At 40.0% G+C, this 24,051-nt stretch overlaps 1 protein-coding gene and 1 pseudogene across 1 annotated transcript; one reads left to right on the top strand and one right to left on the bottom strand.

Annotated features, from left to right (window-relative positions):
• Window positions 1–335: 335 nt before the first annotated feature.
• Window positions 336–24,042, bottom strand: ARMC10 (armadillo repeat containing 10). The gene is made up of 6 exons (XM_003268174.4): window positions 23,487–24,042; window positions 15,368–15,516; window positions 12,444–12,578; window positions 6,434–6,610; window positions 2,173–2,244; window positions 336–1,220 (listed from the first exon to the last, which is right to left on the bottom strand). The coding sequence occupies exons 1-6, from the start codon at window positions 23,623–23,625 to the stop codon at window positions 966–968; spliced, it is 927 nt and encodes a 308-aa protein (XP_003268222.2). The 5' UTR covers window positions 23,626–24,042; the 3' UTR covers window positions 336–965.
• On the top strand, window positions 9,568–10,892 carry LOC105740781 (annotated as a pseudogene).
• Window positions 24,043–24,051: the final 9 nt, after the last annotated feature.

The raw sequence follows: 24,051 nt of genomic DNA, 5'->3' as shown, positions 1-24,051 counted from the left end.
TTTCCACTTAAGCACATTTGGAGCTCCATCTTTTTTTTTTTTTTTTTCAGACAGAGTTTTGCTCTTGTTGCCCAGGCTGGAGTGCAATGGCACGATCTCAGCTTACTGCAACCTCTGCCTCCCGGGTTCAAGCAATTCTCCTGCCTCAGCCTCCCAAGTAGCTGGGATTACAGGCATGCGCCACCATGCCCAGCTAGTTTTGTATTCTTAGTAGAGACAGGGTTTCTCCATATTGGTCAGGCTTGGTCTCAAACTCCCGATCTCAGGTGATCTGCTTGCCTCAGCCTCCCAAAGTGCTGGGATTACAGGCAAGAGCCACTGCGCCCGGCGCGGTCTTTTCAAAGACCAGACAGTTTATTTAACCAACTGTCTAAAGATGGACATTGTGATTGATAACACTATTTTATATGTAATATTGAATGGAGTGGGTGAGTCCTAGGAAACATTCTCTCCTAAAAGTTTACATTTTTCATTGACTAGAAGTGACCAAAATAGGTTCTACTGATGAGAAAAGACTTTTGAAAGCAGTATGGTCAGGTTGGCAGATGAGTGGCCTCAAGAGCTTAGGATTTCACTTCTACTAAAAGAACAAGACTATTCAGTTGTGAAACAATGATTTAGTCAAATACTGATGCTGTCTCAGATGAGTAACTGCAAATCACTTCAAAAGGTAGAAGGGTAGCTTAAATGTGAAAAAGGTTACTGCCACTTCATGTAGGGAAAATAACAAGCATTTGCAAATAGCAAAATAGAAAGAAAGAAATGGTTTCAGTACAAGCTCTTATACTCACTTGGCATCAAAATAAGTCCAAAAAAATCTGAGAACCATGGCAAGTTATAGCTGTGTTAATGTTAAAATGTGATATTTACTGTTTAAATTCAGCAGCTGGAAGAATCCCCTTATAAGGAAGACAGAAAATATGTTTATATCCAGACTGCATTACTCTTTGGAAAAATATGACCAATCAGACTTTGGGTATTATTGTTACAACCTTTTCCTTCACCTCTGCATCATGGTGATCAACTAAAGCTCTTATTTTCTGGGCACATTCTTCTCCATGTAACAGGAAAAACAATGAACCTTCAGTGAAAGTAGGCTGCACAGCTAAATGGCCTTCTATTTTGAGGCAGTTATTTATATTCTGAAATAGTGTAAGTACTCGAAGAAGAATCTCCTTTGCTACGTGGCTGTCATAAAGGGAAAGGAATGATGAATCCACCTGAAATAGGAAACAATGAGTATTATTTTATATTAATAATATATGAAAACATTTTTCATGTATATTTTAACATTTTAAAACTGCATTGAATAACTCACATTTTAAAATTTTAAAATTCACATTTAAAATGTATCTCACATTTAAAAAATTTTGTCATAGAAAACCCAAAATTGCATAACAGATGTATAAAACCTTATGTACCCCCACGCTGTATACTAATGGAAAAAAGGGAGTGTTTTAGGTGGAAAAATATGATTTCCTTGGAATTTTAGAATGTGGTTATTTGGGAAAAACAACCGTTTTCTTTTTTAAGATCATCATACGGTTTTCATGGGAACTCATTATTTCATCAAACATTTAGTGCCCATACACCACAGGGCACAGAGCTGGGTGGGGAACAGGGATGAGCAGATGAATACGATGGTTCCTTTTCTACAGCAGTGGAGCTCCATTCTATCCCAGCATTCAGAACACTTATCACAGCTTTTAATTACCTTGTTCACTTGTTATATATTTTTGTCTCTCCACTAGACTGTAAGCTTCATGAGGACATGTACCATGTCACGCTGTGCTCACTGGTGTGTCTCATCTAGCATATGCTGGGGACTCAGTACTGCTGCTTCAGTGGATACTAAGATACATGTAAACACAAACAGTTCAAGTATAAAATATGGGATGGCACAATTGTACCCAAAATTGGGTAGAGAAAAAAGTTCTAATTTATTGTTGCTAGGGTGAATTTTTAAAAATGTTTTTCAAAAGTAAAATAGGCTCATTGCAAAAAATTTAGGAAATTCATATATACAAAATGAATTAAAAAAAAAACCCACCTTTAATACTGCTCCTCAGAGAGAATCCCTGTTAACATTTTAGGCTAAATCTTTCCAGATCTGTCTGTCTGTTCAAATGTATATATGTGTATATTTACAAAATAAATATATAAGCTATTTACTTGGGCACGGAGAAGTCCTTCTGTCATGGCTGGATTTTCAGACAAATTCAAAAGTAGTTTCAAAACTTGTACCTGAAAGAAGATGACACTGGCTTATCTCAGACTAGCAAGCATGAATTTTCTCTCTCAGGCATGCTGTTCTCTCACCATGTCTTCTTGTTAAAGTCCTGCCTAAGCTTCCAGGCCTGACTCAAATTCTCTCTACTCCAGGAAACCTTCTCTATTCATTCTACTTTAAAGGTCTCACTCTGAACTCTTGTAACACTTGGCACCACTCTTAGAGAACCTATCATAGAACTGTGTTATTTAAACCTCATTTTTCCAATTACACCATTAGGGAGATAGAATATTGCAAACGTCTTGTACCACTCTTAACCTATCACAGAGATACAGGTTTTCTATCACAGTGTTATTTAAACCTAATTTTTCCCAATTATAATGTTAGGGAGATAGAATATTGCAAATGTCTTCACAATCTACCCCCAACTCACATGCACATCTGAACAGATGGTAAGCTTAACATCTGTTAAATACACGATCTTCATTATGATTACTGGTAAGTGAAGTATGGCCAGGCATGATGGTGTTGGCCTGTAGTCCTAGGTACTTGGGAAGCTGAGGTGGGGAGGATTGCTTGAGCCTTCCCATCTCAAGGATGTTCAAGTTCAAGGATGTAGTAAGCTATGACTGTGCCTGTGAACAGCCACGGCACTCCAGCCTGGGCAATATAGTGAGACCCTTAGACCCCATCTTCATCCCCCACAAAAAAGAAAGAAATATAATCTTTAAAACAACAACAAAAAAATCTCTCAAAGCTCAGCTCATTTCTACTTAAACTGTTAAAATTTTGGAACTGTTTGGTTACCAAGACTAAATAAATAAATAACAATATGGCCCCTTTTGGTAAGCTACTATGAATTTTTGAGGTTATCTTTTAATGTGAAAGTGTTTTACAATCATATTAAAAAGCACAGTGATAAAAACTGACTGGTTGATTGATTGAGATGGGGGTCTCACTATATTGCTGAGGCTGGTCTTGAACTCCTGGCCTCAAGCAATCCTCTCACTTTGGCCTCCCAAAGTAACTAGGATTACAGGCCTGAGCCACCATGCCCAGCAATGATATAAATAATAAGCAAATAAATATCTAATGGCTGACTAGCTAAAATATCAGCATTCTTATCACTTATAACTAAAAAGTCAGTAATAAGAAGACTCAAATAGAATGCCTCTTAAAAACAAAGGCCATGTGAAACCATACTTTCCACAAGATACCTGGAACTAAAATGAGCATAGAGGGGGGTACTAACTCAGGGAAATGTGACAAATGTGCTCTTCACTAGAGCTGGGAAGGAGCCTGGATATTATTTTAGAAAAATTTTTTATTACAAAGGCAACAGATGTTTACCACAGCACTTTCAAAAAAATAGAAAAGCACAAAGAAAAAGAAAATTTACCCATATTTACATAACCAGAAATGATCACGATTAAGTTTTGATATTTTTGGCCAGGTGCAGTGGTGCATGCCTGCATTCCCAGCACTTTGGGAGGCCAAGGTGGGCGGATCACTTGAGCTCAGGAGTTCAAGAGCAACATGGGCAACACGGCAAAACCCCATCTCTACAAAAAATACAAAAATCAGCCAGGTGTGGTGGCATGTGACTGAAGTCCCAGTCTTCTGAAGTCCCAGGGAGGCTGAGGTAGGAGGATTGCTTGAGCCTGGAAGCTCAAGGCTGCAGTGAACAGAGATGATGCCACTGCAATCTAGCCTGGGCAACAGAGTGAGATTCTGTGTCAAAAAAGAGAAAGAAAAGTTTTGGTATTTTCTTTTTGGTCTTTATGCATATATCCTGTATACTCACAATTCCTTTGATCATGTTGTAGATACTAATTTATTTGAGGATGACATAATACTTTGCTTAATTTTACTGTTTTTATCAAATATTTCCTTATTTTTAGAAAATTACTACTTGGTCATGATAAAAATTTTAAGTAATGCAAAAGAGAACAAGGTAAAAACAAAAGCCACCATGCTATTGGCCCCTTCCAATCCTCAGCAGTGACCACTGGTAACATTTCTTGAATATGCAGAGATTGTCTTTTTCAAACAGATGCTCTTAATAAATTAGGGCCTCTGGGGGTGAAAGAGTAAAGGAGACTTCTAACCCTTCTTTAGTGCACTCTGTGGAGGTCACTATCAGATCTCATCTGGCCTGACTGGCTGTCAGCAACACTAGGAATAAGTGTTAGGAAAAAAACACCTGGCTCCAATGTCAATGAAGTTTCAATTAGAAAAATAGGAACAAGAGGTATGAAATAGGATGGTCCTGAACTTATGGAATATGCCTGGATGAAGTCAAAATCTAAGACCCACTAATAATCAATGAGGGCAGGTATACACCCAGGGAATAGCAACAGCAACAGCTATTTGGTATCCTGTATTAAAATCTGATGTTGCTACTCTTTGTAGAAGGGAGTTAAATATGATAAAAATATATATATACAGTTAAGAGTACAACTGCAGATTAAACAAATATATGGATTTTGGTTTGAAACCATATTAAGACATGTTTTTTTTTTTCCTCGTCACATGCACCATCTTATGGTGACACTAGGACATTTTAAACCATTAGTTTTGTTTTCATTGCAGATGTAACAAGCACACAGTTTATTTATGTTAATCCTCCACCATCTGCATTATCAATCAGTGGTGTACCCAAAAGGTTATTACAGTACAGTGAGATCCCTGACTTAAGCAAAATAAGATATTTAAAAATTCATTTTAGTGGTTATTTACTAAGAAAATACCTAAATCAGACACTTTCCCACTAACAAATGGATGACTATCCAAAAGTTCATTTGCAAGTTGGAAGTTTAAACTCAATTTTTATGGAAAATCAATGTTGCAATTGGTGGATATGTTCCAAGGCAGACCAAGAAAGCAAATTTTCTATCGTAGAAATACTGTACTAAGCAATGTAATGGAAAAACACAACACAACAAAACAAAAATAGAACATACTATTGTGGTGTGGGTCATCTTTTAAAAAGTCAAAAAATATATGAAAACACAGACGATGTCTGAGACAGATATATACAGCCCCAAGGCCAGATTCGTCTGGCTGAACTCAGCCTGGCTCTGGACTCAGAGTTCCTCCTGAGGTTCTGGGTAAAGCAGCTGGAGAGTCAGGCAGAGGAGAGATTTCTCCTACAGTGGCAACAACAGAGTAAAGAGGGAAGGAGTTTCCCCAGGTGTTCAGGGGCTGGAAGTTATCTTGTTCCACTGGAGACAGAGATGTTGATGCATGTTGGAAACTGCCTGGGAATGGTGCAATATTGCTAGAAGATGACTCTTACATTTAATTTTCAATACCTTTTGGTACATCTTGGATCAGATCCAAACAAGTTTGGCTATTGGAAAAGAGGAAAGTCCATGTACAAACACCTTGGAAACATAAAAGCAGGACTACAGTAAGACTCTCCTGTAATCACATCTTGATAACCTCAAAAATAACTGCAGTGATGTCGAATATTTGGAGTATGGCTTCACATTTGGTCTTTCTAAAATGCTTATGCATTTGTCTCTCAACTGTTCCAGAAAACACAGACTAACATGGCAAAAAGCCTTGATGAACAATCAACCCAACTTATCCGAACTTTTAATTAGCCTACAATCTATTTTTATGCTACTTTTTCTTGAAAAATGGCAATTGATAAGAATGCACACTAACATGAGAGATTTACTTAAGAAACTTTTTATAGGGCATCTCCTAAGGTCCTACTTAATTCAGCTCAGTATCTGTTGCCTCTTATATCAACCTAACTGGACAGAGTGAAGCACTGAGACATCTTTCTTATATTCAATTCTCTTCATTTACTACAGCTTAGAAGTTGTTTTAGAAATATTTTTCAACAAATAACTGAATAAAAAAAATGATTTCTTAACTCTGAGGTAAGCAAAATATTCAATGAACCACTACTATTACTCAAAGACTTCTTTTAATCACAATGTTCCTATATTTGGTGGGGGGAAGCTAGCTTCTCAGAAAACCAAATGAACAGGAATCTGTTGATAAGTGAAACAACAGATGATTTTCACAAGTTAATTTTGCAATGGAATATTTGGGACTAAAAATAATATACTTTCTTGGGCCCATGTGAGTTTTTAATAAATCTTCCTCTTTGAGGCACATCAACTTAAGATAGGTGGCCTGCAAATACTATTTCAATGTTAATAAGCTTGACACAATAGCTCTTCATACCTTCGTGTTTCCATTTCCAGTAAGTAACACCTGGAACAGGTCTGTAATGTAACTGTGAAGCATGTGCTGGTGGTCATTGGTAACAGTCATGTTTGTCAACAATCTCAGTCCGGCCAGCTGCACTGCAGAGTTCAGAGGACCAGAGAAGACATCCTCACAGACTTGATTGATGTGTATCTGAAGGCAGGGGAGGAAAATGAGCATCTTAGAATCTCCTAAATTTTTCTACTGAACAGCCACTTTTCTGCACAGTGGAGTAGGGCTACTGCGCAGGATGGAACCGACTCCTCAAAAAATATGACTTTTTTTTTTTTTTTTTTTTTTGAGATGGAGTCTCGCTGTCTCCCAGGCTGGAGTTCAGTGGCGCAATCTCAGCTCACTGCAAGCTCCGCCTCCCGGGTTCATGCCATTCTCCTGCCTCAGCCTCCAGAGTGGCTGGGACTACAGGCGCCCGCCACCACGCCCAGCTAATTTTTTTGTATTTTTAGTGGAGATGGGGTTTCGCCATGTTAGCCAGGATGGTCTTGATCTCCTGACCTCACGATCCACCTGCCTCAGCCTCCCAAATTTCTGGGATTACAGGCGTGAGCCACTGCGCCCAGCCAAAATATGACATTTCTATCTGGCCCTCAAAAGTTGTTGACTTTTTAAAAGCTTCCTTTGGTAATTCCAGGCACAGTACTTAGCATTTTACAAATACTCCTCACTTAATCCTGAAGACAACTCTAATGAGTTGGGTGTTATACTATTACGGCTATCTTGCAGACAAGGACTTTTAAGTCTTTAAAGAGCTCGGGTCCCCTGCCCAATGTCAGACAGCAGGTGGGGATGCAATAGCCAAGCCCAGAAATCATGCTCTTAACACCAGTGGCCTCTCCCTGGTTGGAGGCCTCCCATCTTAGTCCACCTTTCTGTTTCAACTGGTCTGCGCACACTGGGACCAGGGAAGAAGATGTGAGACCATTTTGTATCACAGTAAGTATCTTAGCAGTAGGGTCTAGAGAGCTACATCATTTCAGAAGTAAAGAATGGGAGGATAATGTGAAACAGAATCTTTCCCTAGAATTAATCCTATCAAAAGTAAGCAAAACAAAATTATACTTGGCCTAAGGTTCTTATTTACCTAGGTGTATACATATATATATATATAATTCACCCCTTCATAATATTGTTAACTATTACTGGTAAAAAGTAATGCAATGCTGTAGTACTCTTGTATCATACACGACACAACTAAACTCAGTGTGATGGAAACTTTTCTGAAACTCTACTTTCTGTGTCTGGCCATGAGCTTTCTTTTTCTTTGGGGGGACAGGGTCTCACTGCCGCACAGGCTGCAGTGGCACAATCTCCGCTCACTGCAGCCTTGACCTCCCAGGCTCAAGTGATCCTCCTGCCTCAGTCTCCAGAATAGCTGGGACTACAGGCGTGAGCCACCATGCCCAGCTAATTTTTGTATTCTTTGTAGAGACAGGGTTTCACCATGGTGCCCAGGCTGGTCTCAAACTCTTGAGCTCAAGTGATGTGCCCGCCTCAGCCTCCCAAAGTGCTGGGATTACAGGTGTGCACCACCATGTCCGGCCTGGCCATAAGCTTTCTAGCTTAGAAAAATGATGTTTTACAGATAACTGCTATTCACTTAAGCAAATCTGAACTCCACCAAAAGTTCTAACTGCTAAGAAAATTTTCCTAATTTGAAGTGGTAAGTTACCAATTGTCCCATAAACAATGATTAATTAAAAAAAAAAATCCCAAATGTATCCACATTACCACAGAAACTAAATGGCAGTAAAGCAATGAGAGATTAAACTTTTAATCTGGTTTCAAGATCTAAATTACATTTATTTTTAGAGACAGGGTCTCACTCTGTCACCCAGGCTGGAGTGCAGTGGTGTGATAACAGCTCACTGCAGCCTCAAATTCCCTGTCTCAGTCTCCTGAGTAGCTGGGACTACAGGTGCATGCCACTAGGCCCAGCTAATAAATTTTTCTTTTTTTTTTTTTTTTTTAGAAATGGGGTCTCACCCAGCCTGGCCAACATGGTGAAACCCCATATCTATTAAAAATACAAAAAATTACAGGCGTGGTGGTGGGCACCTGTAATCCCAGCTACTCAGGAGGCTGAGGCAGGAGAATTGCTTGAACCCAGGAGGCAGGGGTTGCAGTGAGCTGAGGTTGCACCACTGCACTCCAGCATGGGCAACAAGAGTGAGACTCTACTCCGTCTCAACACTAAAACAAACAAACAAAAATAAAGAAATGGGGTCTATGTTGCCCAGACTGGTCTTGAACTCTTGGCCTCCAAGCAATCTCCTGTCTTGGCTCCCAAGTGTTGGGATTACAGGTGTGAGCCACCACGCCTGGCCCTAATTTACATCTGAAAGTCAACTGGTTCTCTTTGGTTACAATTTAATTATACATCTGTCCTTTAAAAACAAGGCATTTATTTAGCTCTTTATAAATCATATACCTCTGTAGGATGCTGATGTCTTTCAAAGCATTTCCTAAAATGTGTGGACTGTTTACATCCTTATTATATCTGAATCTTTTTACCATTTCAATTATAATAACAAGGTTACCAAATGGACCAGCTTAGTTATCCTTGCAGCTGTGTCCACCTCATCTTGTTCTGTTCTCTTGGAATTCTCTCCTTCCCCAACTCTACCTGTAGGGTAACATTCTCAAGAGCCAGGTCAGACTCCACCTCTTACAGAAACTTTTGGATCAGATCTCTCCTTTCTATGTACTCAATCATGTTTTACTTACATTTTTCCTTAAAGGACTTCATTATGTTCTGCCTTGACTTACAATTATTTAAGGACTTGCCTTATCCTTCCTTCCACCTTTCTTAGAACAAGAGTTGCATCATGCTCATTTGTATACTCCGCACCACAAAGCAGGAGTTTGATAAATATTGAATTGAAATAACATAATTTCCTAATATTGCATTTTTCTTCTGACATTATCTGACCCTGGCTTGGTTCCTTTAGCACCCTTGGATTAAAATGAACCCCAACTCCAAAAGTCTTGTTGGCTGCAAAAGTTAGAAGCAGCCTGGCCAGCCTCCTTCAGTGGAATATGAAGGAGCCCTTGCAGATTTTGATTCCCACTCTAGAGCTTTTATCTAGATGACCATGGCAACTGAACAGAAGCTGATGAGAGCTGTTAGAGTGTTTGAATTTGGTAGACCAGAAGTCCTGAAACTCAGTCAGATGTTGCAGTACCAGTTCCAAAAGACCATTAGTTGTAATCAAGGTTCAGGCGTGTGGTGTCAACCCCATGGAGACATACATTTACTCTGGTATTTATAATAGAAACACCTTATTCTATGCTCAGATGTAACTGGGGTAATGGAAGCTGTTGGAGGGAATGCATCTACTTTCAAGAAAAGTGACAGTTTTCACTACCGGCACAATCTCTGGGAGCCATGCGGAGTATGCTCCTGTAGCAGATCACACTGTTTACAAACTGCCTGAAAAACTGGACTTTAAACAAAATGCTGCCATTGGTATCCCATATCTTACTGCGTATCGAGCTCTGATTCACAGTGTCTGTATGAAAGCTGGAGAGTGTTCTGGTTCACGGGGCTAGTGGAGGAGCTGGAGTAGCAACATGCCAAATTGCTAGAGTTTATGTCTTGAAGGTTTTGGGCACAGTTGGTACTGAGAGGGTCAAAAGACTTTTGCAAAATGGAGCCCACAAAGTGTTTAATTACAAAGAAGTTAACTATGTTGATAAAATTAAGAAATGTGTGGTAAGAAAGGAATTGATGTGATTATTGAAATAACAGCTAATATAAATCTTAGTAAAGATGTGAATTGTTTGTCATATGGAAGATGAGTAATAGGTGTTGGCAACAGTGGTACCACTGAAATAAACCCATGGGACACTATGGCAAAAGAGTCTAGTAAAATTGTCGTTACTCTATTTTCCTCAACCAAGGAAGAATCTCAGCAATTTGCAGCAGGCTGTCAAGCTGGAATGGAAATTGGTTGGCTGAAACCTGTAATAGATTCTCACTATATGTTGGAGAGGTGGCCCAGGCTCATGAAAATATCTCTCATGGCAATGGGGCTACTGTAAAAATGATTCTTCTCTTTTGATGATTACTTCTTTCATGGATTTCAGAGGTTGTCTTTTGCCCAGTTTTACTTACAGAATCTTTTGTTTAATTAACATTCATTTGATCCAGTGAGTTTCTTATGTGAAAAAAGTAAGATTTTTCTTTGGAGAACTGAGGAAGTAGAGTAAAATTTATTTTATGGCTGGCAATATTTTTTTTTACCTTCTATTTCAAGGAAATCTTCATAGCACAGAATAGCATGCTAGTGGTCTTCTAGCATTGGAGTGCATTCCAGAAATTCTTAACTGATACTTGATTAATTCTATACCTTTGATTAAAACATGCTAATTCAAAATAAGGGTTCTCAATTTCCAAGGACTTCCAACCCTACTTACCTTTATAAAAAGGTTCTTTAGTCTCTGATTAGCCATAACTGTATTGGACTCTAAAGATTTTCTAGACTAAAAAAAGACCCCTATTCCAAACTAATCTCATCTGGATCTATACGTCTTGTGGAAGGGCAAGAATATGTAATTTCCGGGGCACTTTGCTAGTTTTCCAATATTTCCCCAAATATTAGAATATCCACTTCATTGGATATTCTAATTGATTGTCAATGACCTCATATATTCTGTGAGGACAGCAGCCTTATCTTTGGTATGACACTTGGTACATAGCCTCCAAACTGGTAACACTTCTTGACTGATCAGATTTTCAAAGTAGATTTAGAGTTACCTGTTTGTGTGATGGGGTCATATGTTTTTATTGACATTAATAAGCTCACTAATTTGACACATTAAGAATGGTCTGCTTTTGCTTCACAGCATAGTAATCTGTAATTCTGTAGGAAATTAAATTTTCTAGTCTATATAGTACTTGCCTCTCATCACTTCTGCATAGCTCCTCACAGTTACTGCTTAACAGTGTTCTGGGCTGGAAGTCTTTATATAAACCAAATACAGAGATTACCTCTTACAAACCTTGCCATCAACATCATGTTCAAGGAAATAAAAGTTTGGTTATTTGTTGTTTTTTTCTTCATATGAGCACATCCTCCTGTCTCTTGTTTCGTGATTTGTCTTGACCTGATTTGTTTTGTTGAATGACAATTTCTGGTTTGAACATGGGAGTCCTGTTTCAATAATAAACAGAAAACACTGCTCTTTTCTATAATTGGGGGGTATCACTGGGTTCTGGCTACATATGCCATGGCTGAAGTGTTTTAACGGTTAGCATTTTTAAGTTAACTATTTTTTTTACAGGTTAACTGCTTTATAAATAACATTTCTGAAAAAGCATTAAAGCAATGTCAGTAACGTAGGTTAGCATTTTATGTGCATCCTAAAATGGAGGATTTCTCCCCATACAACACGATAAAGGAACAGTTATTCTGTAAAAGTCAGTTTAATCTATTTGCACATTTGCCTCATCCACTGAAAGAGCTAAAGCATACAGTGACTTAACACTTCCTAATACACTCATACAGTACACTTAATTTCAAAGGCAAAACTAGCCAAACTGTATGCATTAACAACCATATTTATGAATATGTAGCATCAGATATGCTCCCTGAATGAATCTCTTGTAATACTATTTCTAGTTCTAGCACAAAGTCTTGTCCCAACTTTCAGCCAACTATATTCACTATTTGGTTGGTGCCTATAGCCTTAAGGCTGTTACTGTCACCAATGCCTGTCCCTGATGTAAAGTAGAGGATAACCTGTAGAATAAACAAGCATTATTTTACTCAAACATAAGTCTTATTGTACCTCTTATTGGCTAGTTCAGGTCCCTCCCTCTTCTGTCTTATTCTCCACTCCTCTAAAGGTAATCCTTGGCTGTAAAATTACAAAGGATAGTCTACTAAAGTTTCATTACCCATCTTTTTGTTATTTTCTCTTTTATTTATAGAAAACCTTATACATTTGTGATTTTCAGTCAACTTACCTTTATCTTGATTTGATTTTCAACATTCACACTCAGGTTATTTAGTGCATTTAAAGCTTTCTCTTTAACACTCTGGTTGGAATGGTTGATTTTGTTTCCAACAATTGGAATACCACCCAATTCACGAATAATAGCCTACGAGGGGAAAAACAAAACAAAACAAAACAGGAGTGGGACTTCAGTATGCATCTCCATTCACTGAATTCTTTGCATCCACAAATACGATTAAAAATTAACGGCTTTTTGGAAATATCTTTCCCATATACAAATATTTAATTCACATTTTAAAAAAATCTCACTACCCATATTTTTATAGGTAAAGAAAAGCCATTGAAAATAAGATTATTAAGATACATAATTATTTAAACTACAGTGTTGAGAAATACAATAAAAATTTATAGAGGTAATATAACGATCTTGAAGCAACTTACAAATAAAATTATTTTTCTTTGAGATGAGTTATATGACTTCTTCATTATAGGCAAAACTGGAAAAGTGTTACAATTTAGAATACTAAAGTTAGTGTTTTGGATTTAGAATACTGAAGTAGTGTTTTGCTAACATGTATTATTTGAAACACTAATCCCTCAAAATGTTAAGAGATGTTCCACAAAAATAAGGGGGGGGGGGTTCCCATGGTTATATAAGTTTAGGAAAATCTGAGTATAACAAGAGTAAGCATGTTTCTTTAATATGTTCATATGCATTGGGAATCTTGAAAAGGGGTGTGTTGACGATAGTATGTCTATGAACTAAACACAAAAAGAGGGTCATTTTTCAGCAGTGGAAGTGGTGGGAACACACTGATATCTTGCAGAATCAAGTTCCACACAGTTTGAAAAATGGTACCCAGGGCCAGGCACGGTGGCTCACACCTGTAATCTCAGCACTTTGGGAGGCCAAGGTGAGTGGATCACTTGAGGTCAGGAGGTCGAGACCAGCCGGGCCAACATGGTGAAACCGCATCTCTACTAAAAGTACAAAAATTAGCCAGGCATGGTGGCCGGTGCCTGTAATCCCAGCTACTGGGGAGGTTAAGGCAGGAGAATCACTTGAACCTGGGAGGAGGTTACAGTGAGCCAAGATTGCGCCACTGCACTCCAGCCCTGGCAGCAGAGTGAGACTTTGCCACAAAAAAAAGAAAAAAAAAAGAAGAGAAATGGTACCCAAATATTCAGAGGAAAAATAATCTGGGATGTCTTACGGTTAGTTGCAATACTATGTTACCATGTGCCTTTGGCTCAAACATTGAAAGAATTAAATTGCTTTAATTCTTGTAAGAAAAATATGCTAAAAATTATTCTTGTCAAGTGAAGACATGCTATTCTAGCAGGAAAAAAGAAAAAGACTGCCATCATCTACTTCTTAGAAATAGCTCAATACTCCATTTTACTGTTAAGGGTGATCTTAGCATTAAAAGAGAAATAAACTTTCCCTTTACAATTTCAAGTTCTTTCGAAGGACTTGCAGTTACTAGAAAAGTCTTTTTTTTTTTTTTTAACTGTACTGTTAAAGCAGATTAAGGTACTATAATTGATGGTGAGGGCACTGACCCCCACTGCTCAAGAAAGTACTTCTTCTCCAGTGGGTACTGGCCTACTCTGACAACAACTTATTTTAGAGGAATACAAACTTATGCCATCAGAAATACTCCTTTAAAGGCAGGCTAACACATTAATCACTAGCTATTGTTTTTGCTTGTCTAGTGGCTCTCTTTCCACGGGGGCAGATGTGGCATCTCCTCTGTCCCACACAGTCCCTGCTGGGATTGTTGTTCACTTGTATTCACAGCCATCCCTGCTACTTAGCTGCAGGCTGCTCATGTGAACCAGGCCTCAATAAACATGGGCCTTGGTCCCTTGATTGATCCAGAAATTGCCCCAAAGATTGATCCAAAGGGTTAACACTGGATCCTAGAAGAACAACTGTACCTTTTGGATAATAAGCTACAGAGATGAAGGCTTAGAGAGGCTAGTGGCTTTCTTTCAACCCTTGTGAAGAAAACCACTTTGTGGCCAGAAAGATAAAGACCAATACATAAAATTGAGTGGCCATAAGCAAAGCCAAAAGGTAGAGAAAGAGACAACCTGGTTAACTCTGCAACCTTGAACTGGACTCAGTTGTGCCTGAAATCAATGCTATTCTTCGCTGTCCAAGTTAGCTGAGCTCAATATTTTCCCTTTTAGGCTTAAAATAATTTAAGGTGAATTCTGTCATTTATGACCAAAAGAGTAGGTAATGCACAAAGATTCTCTATCTCCCTATACATTTATAGAGCTTTACAGTAAACCTTGCCATTCTGGAGAAAGCTGGGCTAAAAAACTATAAATTCAAAATAATTTTGTACTTATGACAATGTTAACAAAGGGCATTGGCTGAAAACAATTACAAAATTTTGTTTTAACTATTTTCTCATGCTAGAGGGTTGTGAGGAAGAGTAGGAAGATGGACGTGTTCAAATTAAGCTCTTTAGTCTTAGTGTTAAGTCTCCATTTGCAGGAGCCATTTATATTGATTAGTGGTTATCAGCGTGTGGTCCAGGGACCACTAGCATCAGCATCATACTCATAAGACCTATATACAATTTAAAGTATGTACTTAAATGTTAGATGCATTCATTGTTTTACTGAAGCACTGCTGAATTTTAAATAATTTAAAAGGCCATGAAATGCTAAACTTTGATTAGATATACTTATGAATGTGATGCCAGTGACCAACTTCATAAGGATCTATAATCACATTAATAATCATATTACTATTAGGCTGTGTTTTTCAGAAGTAAACATTATGTTTTAAGTATAAGTAGCCACACTGCACAGATGAGGAAATTGAGGGTCTGAGAGGTTAAGTAATTTATTCAGGGTCACAATTACTGCTAATGTGTAAGAATGGAAAGAGCCTGCTTGCTGAGTTGAGGTACTTACTTGGTTAACTGAAAAGGCTGCATTGTTACCCAAAGTAATCAAAGCTCTCTCAATAATTACAGGATCCTCAGTTGACTCCAGCAGGTAAAGGAGTTTCTGAAGTTGTTCAGCATTTAAAACATCATCATATGAACCAACAGTTAAGTCTTCTGCATAAGAAGAAAGTTATTTGATGTTAAGCTAAAATCAATACGAGGTTATTTTTGAGACAGGCTCTCACTCTGTCACCCAGGCTGGTGTGCAGTGGCACAATCATGGCTCACTACAACCTTGATCTCCTGGGCTCAAGTGATCTTCCCGCCTCAGCCTCTCAAGTAGGTAGGACCTGTGGTCCTAGCACATGCACCATGCCCGGCTAATTTTAAACATTTTTTGTACAGATGGGGGTCTCACTATGTTGCCCAGGCTGGTCTCAAACTTCTAACCTCAAGCAGTCCTCCTGCCTTGGCCTCCCAAAGTGGTGGGATAACAGTATGAGCCACTGTGCCCAGCCTGTTTTTTTAAAATTTTAAAAACAATATCGAATACATACTTGTATGGCAGGCACAGTATTAAGCACTTTACATCCTTAAGAAGAGGATACTTGTAGTACTCTCAAATTACAGCTGAGAAGTATAGGCTTATAGATACCAAGAAATTAGCCAATGGTCACTTGGCATATGGCTGTTAGTAAGACACTTCATGCAAATACTATATACCTCAAATGCTGATAACATTTTCTGTTTCTCCTTTTAAAAACCAGGTACACCCATCCAATGGAACACTTACCTATAAACAGATTAATTAGGAAATATGATTTGCATTGAGCAGATCTTTTCTAAGCACATCAGATAGAAGGAAAGCTATGAGAGTAAACCAATCTTGTTGCTAGTGTGGCATTTTTGTTTGATTTATACAACAAGGCATGATGACTAGGATCCTAGAATAATAGTCCTGCTGGTGGTGATGACAAAAGAAAAGCTGACATTTTGAGGAAGAGCTAGGATAGCCAAATGCTGGATCTGCTCAATGATGTTTAAACTTACGGCTTTACCTTAAAAAAAAAATCCTCTTTTCAGAAATCACCACAGGAAGAACAGAAGCCATTTTATAACACTCTTACTGGGGTGGTGGGGGGAGGGGAAAGGGTAGGTGAGGAGGAGGTTATACAACAATAGGTGTTACATGACCCCAAATCTGTGTTTTTTCTTAAAACACACAAAATTGTTAGGCTGGGCATAGTAGCTCATCTCTGTAGTCCCAGCACTTTGGGAGGCAGGAGAATCACTTCAGGCCAGTGGTTCGAGACCAGTCTGCACAACATAATGAGACCCTGTCTCTACTAAAAAAAAAAAAAAAATTAAATAAAACTGTTAAAGGTGGTTATTTTGGGGTTGTGGGATTATGAAGGACTTTTATTTCTACCCTGTACTCAACAGTACTGTTTTTTTTTTTTGCAATAAACAGGTATTATTTCTGTAATTAAAATAACTAAGTATATTGCTCATAGAAGAATCACACACACACATACAAATAAATAAAGGGACAAGTGTAGGTTATACATGGGAAACAATATGTGGTACATGATATATAATATGTGATGCCCTGAGGAAGCCAAATAAGAAATGTTAAGAAAATGTCACAGCTACAAAGCTAGAATATTCTCACTACCAAGTCTTAATCAAGACCTTTTACTTCTGAATACACTTCGGCCTCATTAACACCTTATAAAATACGGTTTCACCCAAAGAATACTTGAAAAGATAAAGGAAAGAATGATAAAAACACAGCTTTTTAGAATGGAAAGAATTTGGGGTTCATCCAAACCTCTTGTTTTACACAGGAAGAAACTGAAGCCAGGATTGTTCAAGGATCTGCCTAAAGTCACAGGGGTAGCTAGTAGCAGAAACCAGAGAAATGAAAAATCAAAGTTACAGGTAAGTCACTTATTATTTTTTGGGGTCTCAGTTTTCTCATCTGCAAATAAAAGGGTTGGCTTAATACTGTAACTGGCTCCAGAGTTTCCTACACAGCCCTGAAGTTGTATGATTTCATATACACATACATACATACACATGCACATGCATGGCAGAAATGTGATAAATTTAACTCATCCATATTTGAGATATTTCAAAATCATACCACTTTGTTATATGTTATCTCATGAAGTCATTTTTAAAAAGCTTATAGACTGGGTGCAGTGGCTCACACCTGTGAACCCAGCACTTTGGGAGGCTGAGGCGGGCAGATCACTTGAACTGAGGAGTTTGAAACCAGCCTGGACAACATGGTGAAACCCCATCTCTACTAAAAATAGAAAGAAATTAGCCGGGCGTGGTGGAGGACGCCTTGTAATCCCAGGTACTTGGGAGGCCGAGGCAGGAAAATTGCTTGAGCTTGGGAGGCAGAGGTTGCAGTAAGCCAAGATCGCACCACTGCACTCCAGCTTGCGTGACAGGAATGAAATGTTGTTGTTTTTTTTTTTTTTTTAAAGAAAAAAGCTTATAGATGTATAAATTCTTTATAAATAGCCATTTAAAATTTTTCTAGGAATTAAATCACTAACGATAAAATTTCAGTGTTGTATCACAGAATTCTCGCTTGGTGGGAAGAGGCACAATGTGGTAGTTAAAACTAAGCCGAGGCTATGGGGTCAGGTTGTCTAGTTCAAATTCACAAATAAGCTACTTACCAGGTAAGAGACTTAGGCTCTCTCCGCCTCAGTTTACTCATCTGCTGAGTGGGAGTTAATAGCGCCTACCTCAAAGCACTTTTGTACCTAGAATATTTAAAGTGACTAGTATATTATTTTCATTAATGGGACACATAGCTGATTAATAGCAAAAGTGGCTTTAGAATCCAGATCTTTTTACTCCTCCATTACTCTTTCCTTTCAACCATTATTCCTCCTAGTATATTAAAATAATGAGCCTAGCTGGGTGCGGTGGCTCACACCTGTAATCCCAGCATTTTGGGAGGCTGAGATGGGTGGATCACGAGGTCAGGCGTGCAAGACCAGCCTGGCCAAGATGCTGAAACCCTGTCTCTACTAAAAATACAAAAATTAGCCAGGCATGGTGGCACATGCCTGTAATCTCAGCTACTCGGGAGGCTGAGGTAGAAGAATTGCTTGAACCTGGGTGGCAGAGGTTGCAGTGAGCCGAGATCCCACCACTGCACTTCAGCCTGGGCGACAGAGCAAGACTCCGTCTCAAAAAATAAAATAAAATAATGAGCCTATACTTTAATTCTGTATATTCTGTTTGAATTTCTAATAAAAACCATATATCGGCTCAGCATGGTGGCTCACACCTGTAATCCCACCACTTTGGGAGGCGAAGGCAGGCAGATAAGCTGAGGTCAGGAATTTGAGACCAGCCTGGCCAACATGGTGAAACCCCGTCTCTACTAAAAGTACAAAAATTAGCCAGGAGTGGTGGCACATGCCTGTAGTCCCAGCTACTCGGGTGGCTGAGGCAGGAGCATCACTTGAACCTGGGAGACAAAGGTTGCAGTGAGCTGAGATCGCACCACTGCACTCCAGCCTGGGCGACAGAGCAAGACTCCATCTCAAAACAACAAAACAAAACAAAAACCATGTATTGCTTTTTGGTAAAGAAATGTAAAACTTAAAACTCTAAAAATTTTACAGGAGGGCGATCATCAAATACTCAGCTCTTCCACTGGTGAGTTTTTGGACTGCTATTACACAGGTGAGGAGTCAAACACCATGTGTTCTACTTTCCATCTAGTTTTGTGCCAACAAGATTGTGAAAGAATCTTAGGCTCAGTGGTTTGTGGTCTCCTCCAGTAAATCAAGGAGAAATTACAATTCTCAAAGGGAATGAAAAGTAAATACCACATTATAACGTAGCAAGACAAATTTCAAGATAACTGTCATGGTTCAGAATCTTTCCAACTGGGAACACCATATGCCTGTTTATGTAGTCTTAGGCCCTTCAGTAAAATTATCTTCTCACTACAGGAACTCCTAGTTTTTAAAGTGAATTCCTAATTTTTAAAGTTTTTATAGCTATCATGAATGATATATATTTTTTGAAACAGGGTCTCATTCTGTCAAATAAAATCTTTTCAATTAAAATTTTAAATTGTTACTGCATGTATACAAGAAGTTACTGATTTGGGTATATTTACTTGTACTCAATATATTTCATTAAACTCATTGCTTCTAGTAGTTAGTTAATTCTCTTGGATTTTTCCAAGTACATTATGCCACCTACAATTATAATTCTGCCTCCAATATTTATGCATGTTGCTTTTTTCTTGTCTTACCAAGCTATGACTACAGAAGAACATTGAATAGTAGCTGTGATAGCAGACACCCTTCTCTTGTTCTTGAGTTTGATAAGGATGCTACTAACTAGTGTGTCTATTAAATATGATATTTGCTTTTGGGTTTTGATGGATGTACTTCAACTTAAGAACATTTCCTTCTATTTTTTCTTAACTTGCTGCAAGTTTTTATCAAAAATGATAAAATTTTTTTTCTTTTTTTTTCCCCGAGTCTTCAGCTATGGAAAGAAATAATATTTTAATGCCTTTTTATTATGAGGTCATCATGTGGCTTTTCCTTTTTCTAATATAACTCCTCCTTCCATGTCCATTTGGCCTTGGTATATTATTACTTTAATCCCCTGATAGATTTGATTTGCTAATATTTTAAGATTTTTATACCTTTATTCATAGTCAAGACAGATTTATAGTTTTTCTTACTATCCTTGTCAGGTTATGACATTAGATTGTTGGATGAATTGGGACTGTTTCCATCTTTTTCAATGCTCTCAAACCACATTAGTACAAACATTATTTTTATTTTTTTTTTATTTTTTAAGATAGTCTTGCTGTTTTGCCCAGGCTGGAGAGCAGTAGCACAATCACAGCTCACTGTAGGCTTGACCTCCTGGGCTCAAGGGATTCTCCCAAAACAGCCTCCTGAGTAGCTAGGACTACAAGTGCACACTACCATGCCTGGCTAATTTTCCTATTTTTTGTAGAGATGGGGTTTCACTATGTTGCCCAGGCTGGTTTTGAACTCTGGGCTCAAGTGATTCTTCCACCTCAGCCTCCCAAAGGGATTAGAGGTATGAGTTTAAAACAAAGAAAAGATCACCACTGCACTCCAGCCTGGGTGACAGAGCAAGACTCCATCTCAAAAGAAACAAAAACAAAAACAAAACAAAACAAACAAAAAACAAAGAAAAGATCATCTTCTGAAATCTAAGCGTGATGATAACTCTATTACTCCATTCTCATGCTGCTATGAACAACTGCCTGAGACTGGGTAATTTATAAAGGAAAGAGGTTTAATTGATTCACAGTTCCGCATGGCTGGGGAGGTCTCAGGAAACTTACAATCATGGTGGAAGGGGAAGCAAACACTTCCTTCTTCATAGGCAGCAGGAAAGAGGAGGAGTGCAGAGCAAAGGGGGAAGCCCCTTATAAAACCATCAGATCTCCTGAGAACTATCACGAGAATAGCATGGGGGGGAGGGGAACCGCCCCCGTGATTCAATTACCTTCCACCGGGTCCCTCCCACGATGTAGGGATTATGGGATTACAATTCAAGATAAGATTTGGGCCGGACACGGTGGCTGACGCCTATAATTCCAGCACTTTGGGAGGCTAAGGCAGGCACATCACCTGGCCAACATGGTGAAACCCCGTCTCCACTAAAAATAGAAAAAAAATTAGCCAGGCACATGGTGTGTACCTGTCACCTCAGCTACTCCGGAGGCCGAGGCAAGAGAATCGCTTGAACCCACGAGGTGGCGGTTGCAGTGAGCTGAGATCATGCCACTGCACTCCAGCCCGGGTGACAGGGTGCAACTCCGTCTCAAAAAAAAAAAAAAAAAAAAAGATGAGATTTGGGTGGGGACACAAAGCCAAACCGTATTGATGATGAAATGAGCATTTCTCAAGTCTTCTTCAATGATAAAGGTGTAGCTTCAGGAAGAAGGGACTGTGAGCAAATTATTTTTTAAGCTGCCTTACCCTAAGATGATGATGATTATGGGAACTGGTAAGTTTAAGTTTAAAAGACTTTGTCCACATTCATCAGATTGAGTCAGTATAACTGAGAAGATATCTGAATCCAGGACACCTTCCCAATGTACTTATACAAAAATATCTCTGACATAGGCAAAGACAACAAATTGGGCTTTGTAAATGCTATGATTTGAATGTCTCCTGCAAAACTCATGTTGAAACTTAATTCCCAATGTGGCAGTATTGAGAGATAAGGCCTCTAAGAGGTGACTGGATCATGAAGGGTCTGTCCTCATGAATGAATTAATCCATTCATGGATTAATGAGCAGGACTGGTGACTTTATAAGAACAAGAGACCTGAGTCAGCATGTTAACACACTTGCCTCTCTGGCCTTGGGATGCCCTATGCCACAACAAGAAAGCCCTTACCAGCTACGGACTCTCAATCTTGGACTTCTCAGCTTCCATAACTCTAAGAAATTTATTTCCTAATAAATTAGCCAGTTTCAGGTATTCTATTATAAGCAACAGAAAATGGACTAATACAGTAAGGGTAAATACAAATCTTAAAAAAAAAAAAAAGCTGAATTATACCTAGTGCCAAAAGTGAAAGAGACCTTCCTCTTCCACTCCCTTTTTCTTAAAGCATTCCCTCGTGCAATCTTGTAATTAAAAATCCTTTGTTGGCCAGGCGAGGAGGCTCGATCCTATAATTCCAGCACTTCGGGATGCTGAGGCAGGAGCACTGCTTGAGCCAAGTTCAAATCAGCCTGGGCAACATGGTGAAAACCCGTCTCTTAAAAAAATAGAAAAATTAGCCAGGTGTGGTGGTGTGCACCTGTAGTCCTAGTTACCCTAGGGGGGTGAGGTGGCAGGAGCCCAGGGAGGTGGAGGCTGCAGCTGTGATTGTGCCACTGCACCCAGCCTGGGTGACAGAGTGAGTCCCTGTCTGAAAACAAAACAAAACTCCATTTTCTGTTTCTTTGATACAAATGTAAATCTTTTTAAAAGTGAAATAAGCATTTGGCCAGTTTTACAGCCCAAGAAAGACTTTCTTAAAAGCTTTGGAGCCTACTGTTTGAAAGCCTACTCTTTGAAACCTACTCTTCCAGGAAGATGGAGACCCAATCTCCCCAACTCTGTGAGTTTTTAGCCTGGGCACCTGGTTCCACATCATAAAGATATTTTTATTTTTCCTCTGGATAAAGGCAATTAGATAACAACAACCCCAATTACCAGTAAATTTAGGATAAACTACATGTAGCAAATGGTACTGTCAAGTCCTCTTACTTAAGGACAAATTATTTTTTATCTTGAGAACACGTATGTAATATGAAATCGGTTCTATCTGTCCAGCTACATTTAAAGGAATTAGAATTCTTCCTGCTATCCCATTAGCAAATTGCCCGTGATGTGTGAGGCAATCTAGTTTGTGCTTATTCAACAATAAAGCTGTTCAGCTCTCGTCTACAATTGTGGACAGGAGTTTCTTGGATGGCAGATATATTTTAAGTTATTTCCCTAACAGCTTCCATGATGTGAAACATGCCTTTGGAGGGTTTTAACGTACAGATCAACTTTTGGATAGAAACCGAATCAGGCGTTTGTCCGCTGGGAGGGTGTGTCTCGCGCAGACAACTGTTCCCATTTCCAAAACACACACCAGGCTGCGAGGTCTTCGACCACTGTGACTCCCAGGTACCTCCCCTCTGAGGCCGGGCCGAGCGCCCGCACAACTGACCCTCTGACGTCCTTCTTCCAGGGAACCTGCAAGCAGAGCTTGACCTATGGCTCCGGGCCCCTCAACAGCCCTTCCACAATCGGGAGAATCCCTTTAGTTACAGAAAGGCCTGGAGCAAGCTTTAAAATGAGAGGCCATCAACAGGTTTTTAAGAAATCTAATCCTCCGCTGTCACGCGGAGCTCAGGCGGAAAAGCCAGCGCAAGTTTTCATACCAGTATAGTGAGCAAAGGGGCGGCGGGGTCGGCGCAGCACCCTGCACTCACACAAGTACTGCCTCTCCCTCTAGCTCGGCTCCTCATTTTACCCCGAGCACACGCAAGCCACCACCCTGGCCTGGGGAGCCCCCCTGCCCAGTCCCCGCCCACCTGCCGGGAACCCCGCGCTCCCACCTGCGGGCTTCGAAGGGCGTATCCCGAGCTCGCGGTCGCCCCGCCGCCGACCCCCGGTCAGCCTGTAAATGCAGTAGCAGGCGCCTACACCGAGCAGCAGACCCGCCGCCACCCAGCCCGCGCCCCGGGGGCCACCCATGCTGCCGCCGCGGCAGAGCCGCAGCGCCGGCCCAGGGCAGGAGGCTCGTTGGGGCCAGCGCGAAGGTCTCCAGCGCACGCGGGCCTAGTCGCCACAGCAAACGCCGCGCCACCTGGATGTGGAGAAAGGAAATTGGGTCTGAGCTCCGCCTCCCGGAAACGGCCTAACTCAAAGCCTATAACCGCCCACCCTAGCCCGGCGCGTCCCTGCGGCTTCTCCCAAGCGAGGCGAAGCGAGGCGAGGCGAGGCGGGGCGGGGAGGGGCGGGGCGCTGGACACTGGGAGGGGCGGCTCGGACGGTGCGCCCCACGCGGAGACGCCGGGGCCCGTAACCCACAGCCGAGCTTCCCGTCGCTTCTCCCGGGGCGTGAAGCAAGCCTTCCTCCCTCCTGCCCCTGGCAGCGGAGCGCGGGGCGGTGCCACGCCC

This window comes from Nomascus leucogenys, chromosome 13, assembly GCF_006542625.1.
Source record: "Nomascus leucogenys isolate Asia chromosome 13, Asia_NLE_v1, whole genome shotgun sequence".
NCBI lineage: Eukaryota > Metazoa > Chordata > Mammalia > Primates > Hylobatidae > Nomascus > Nomascus leucogenys.
This window is presented reverse-complemented; position numbering and strand designations above follow the sequence as displayed.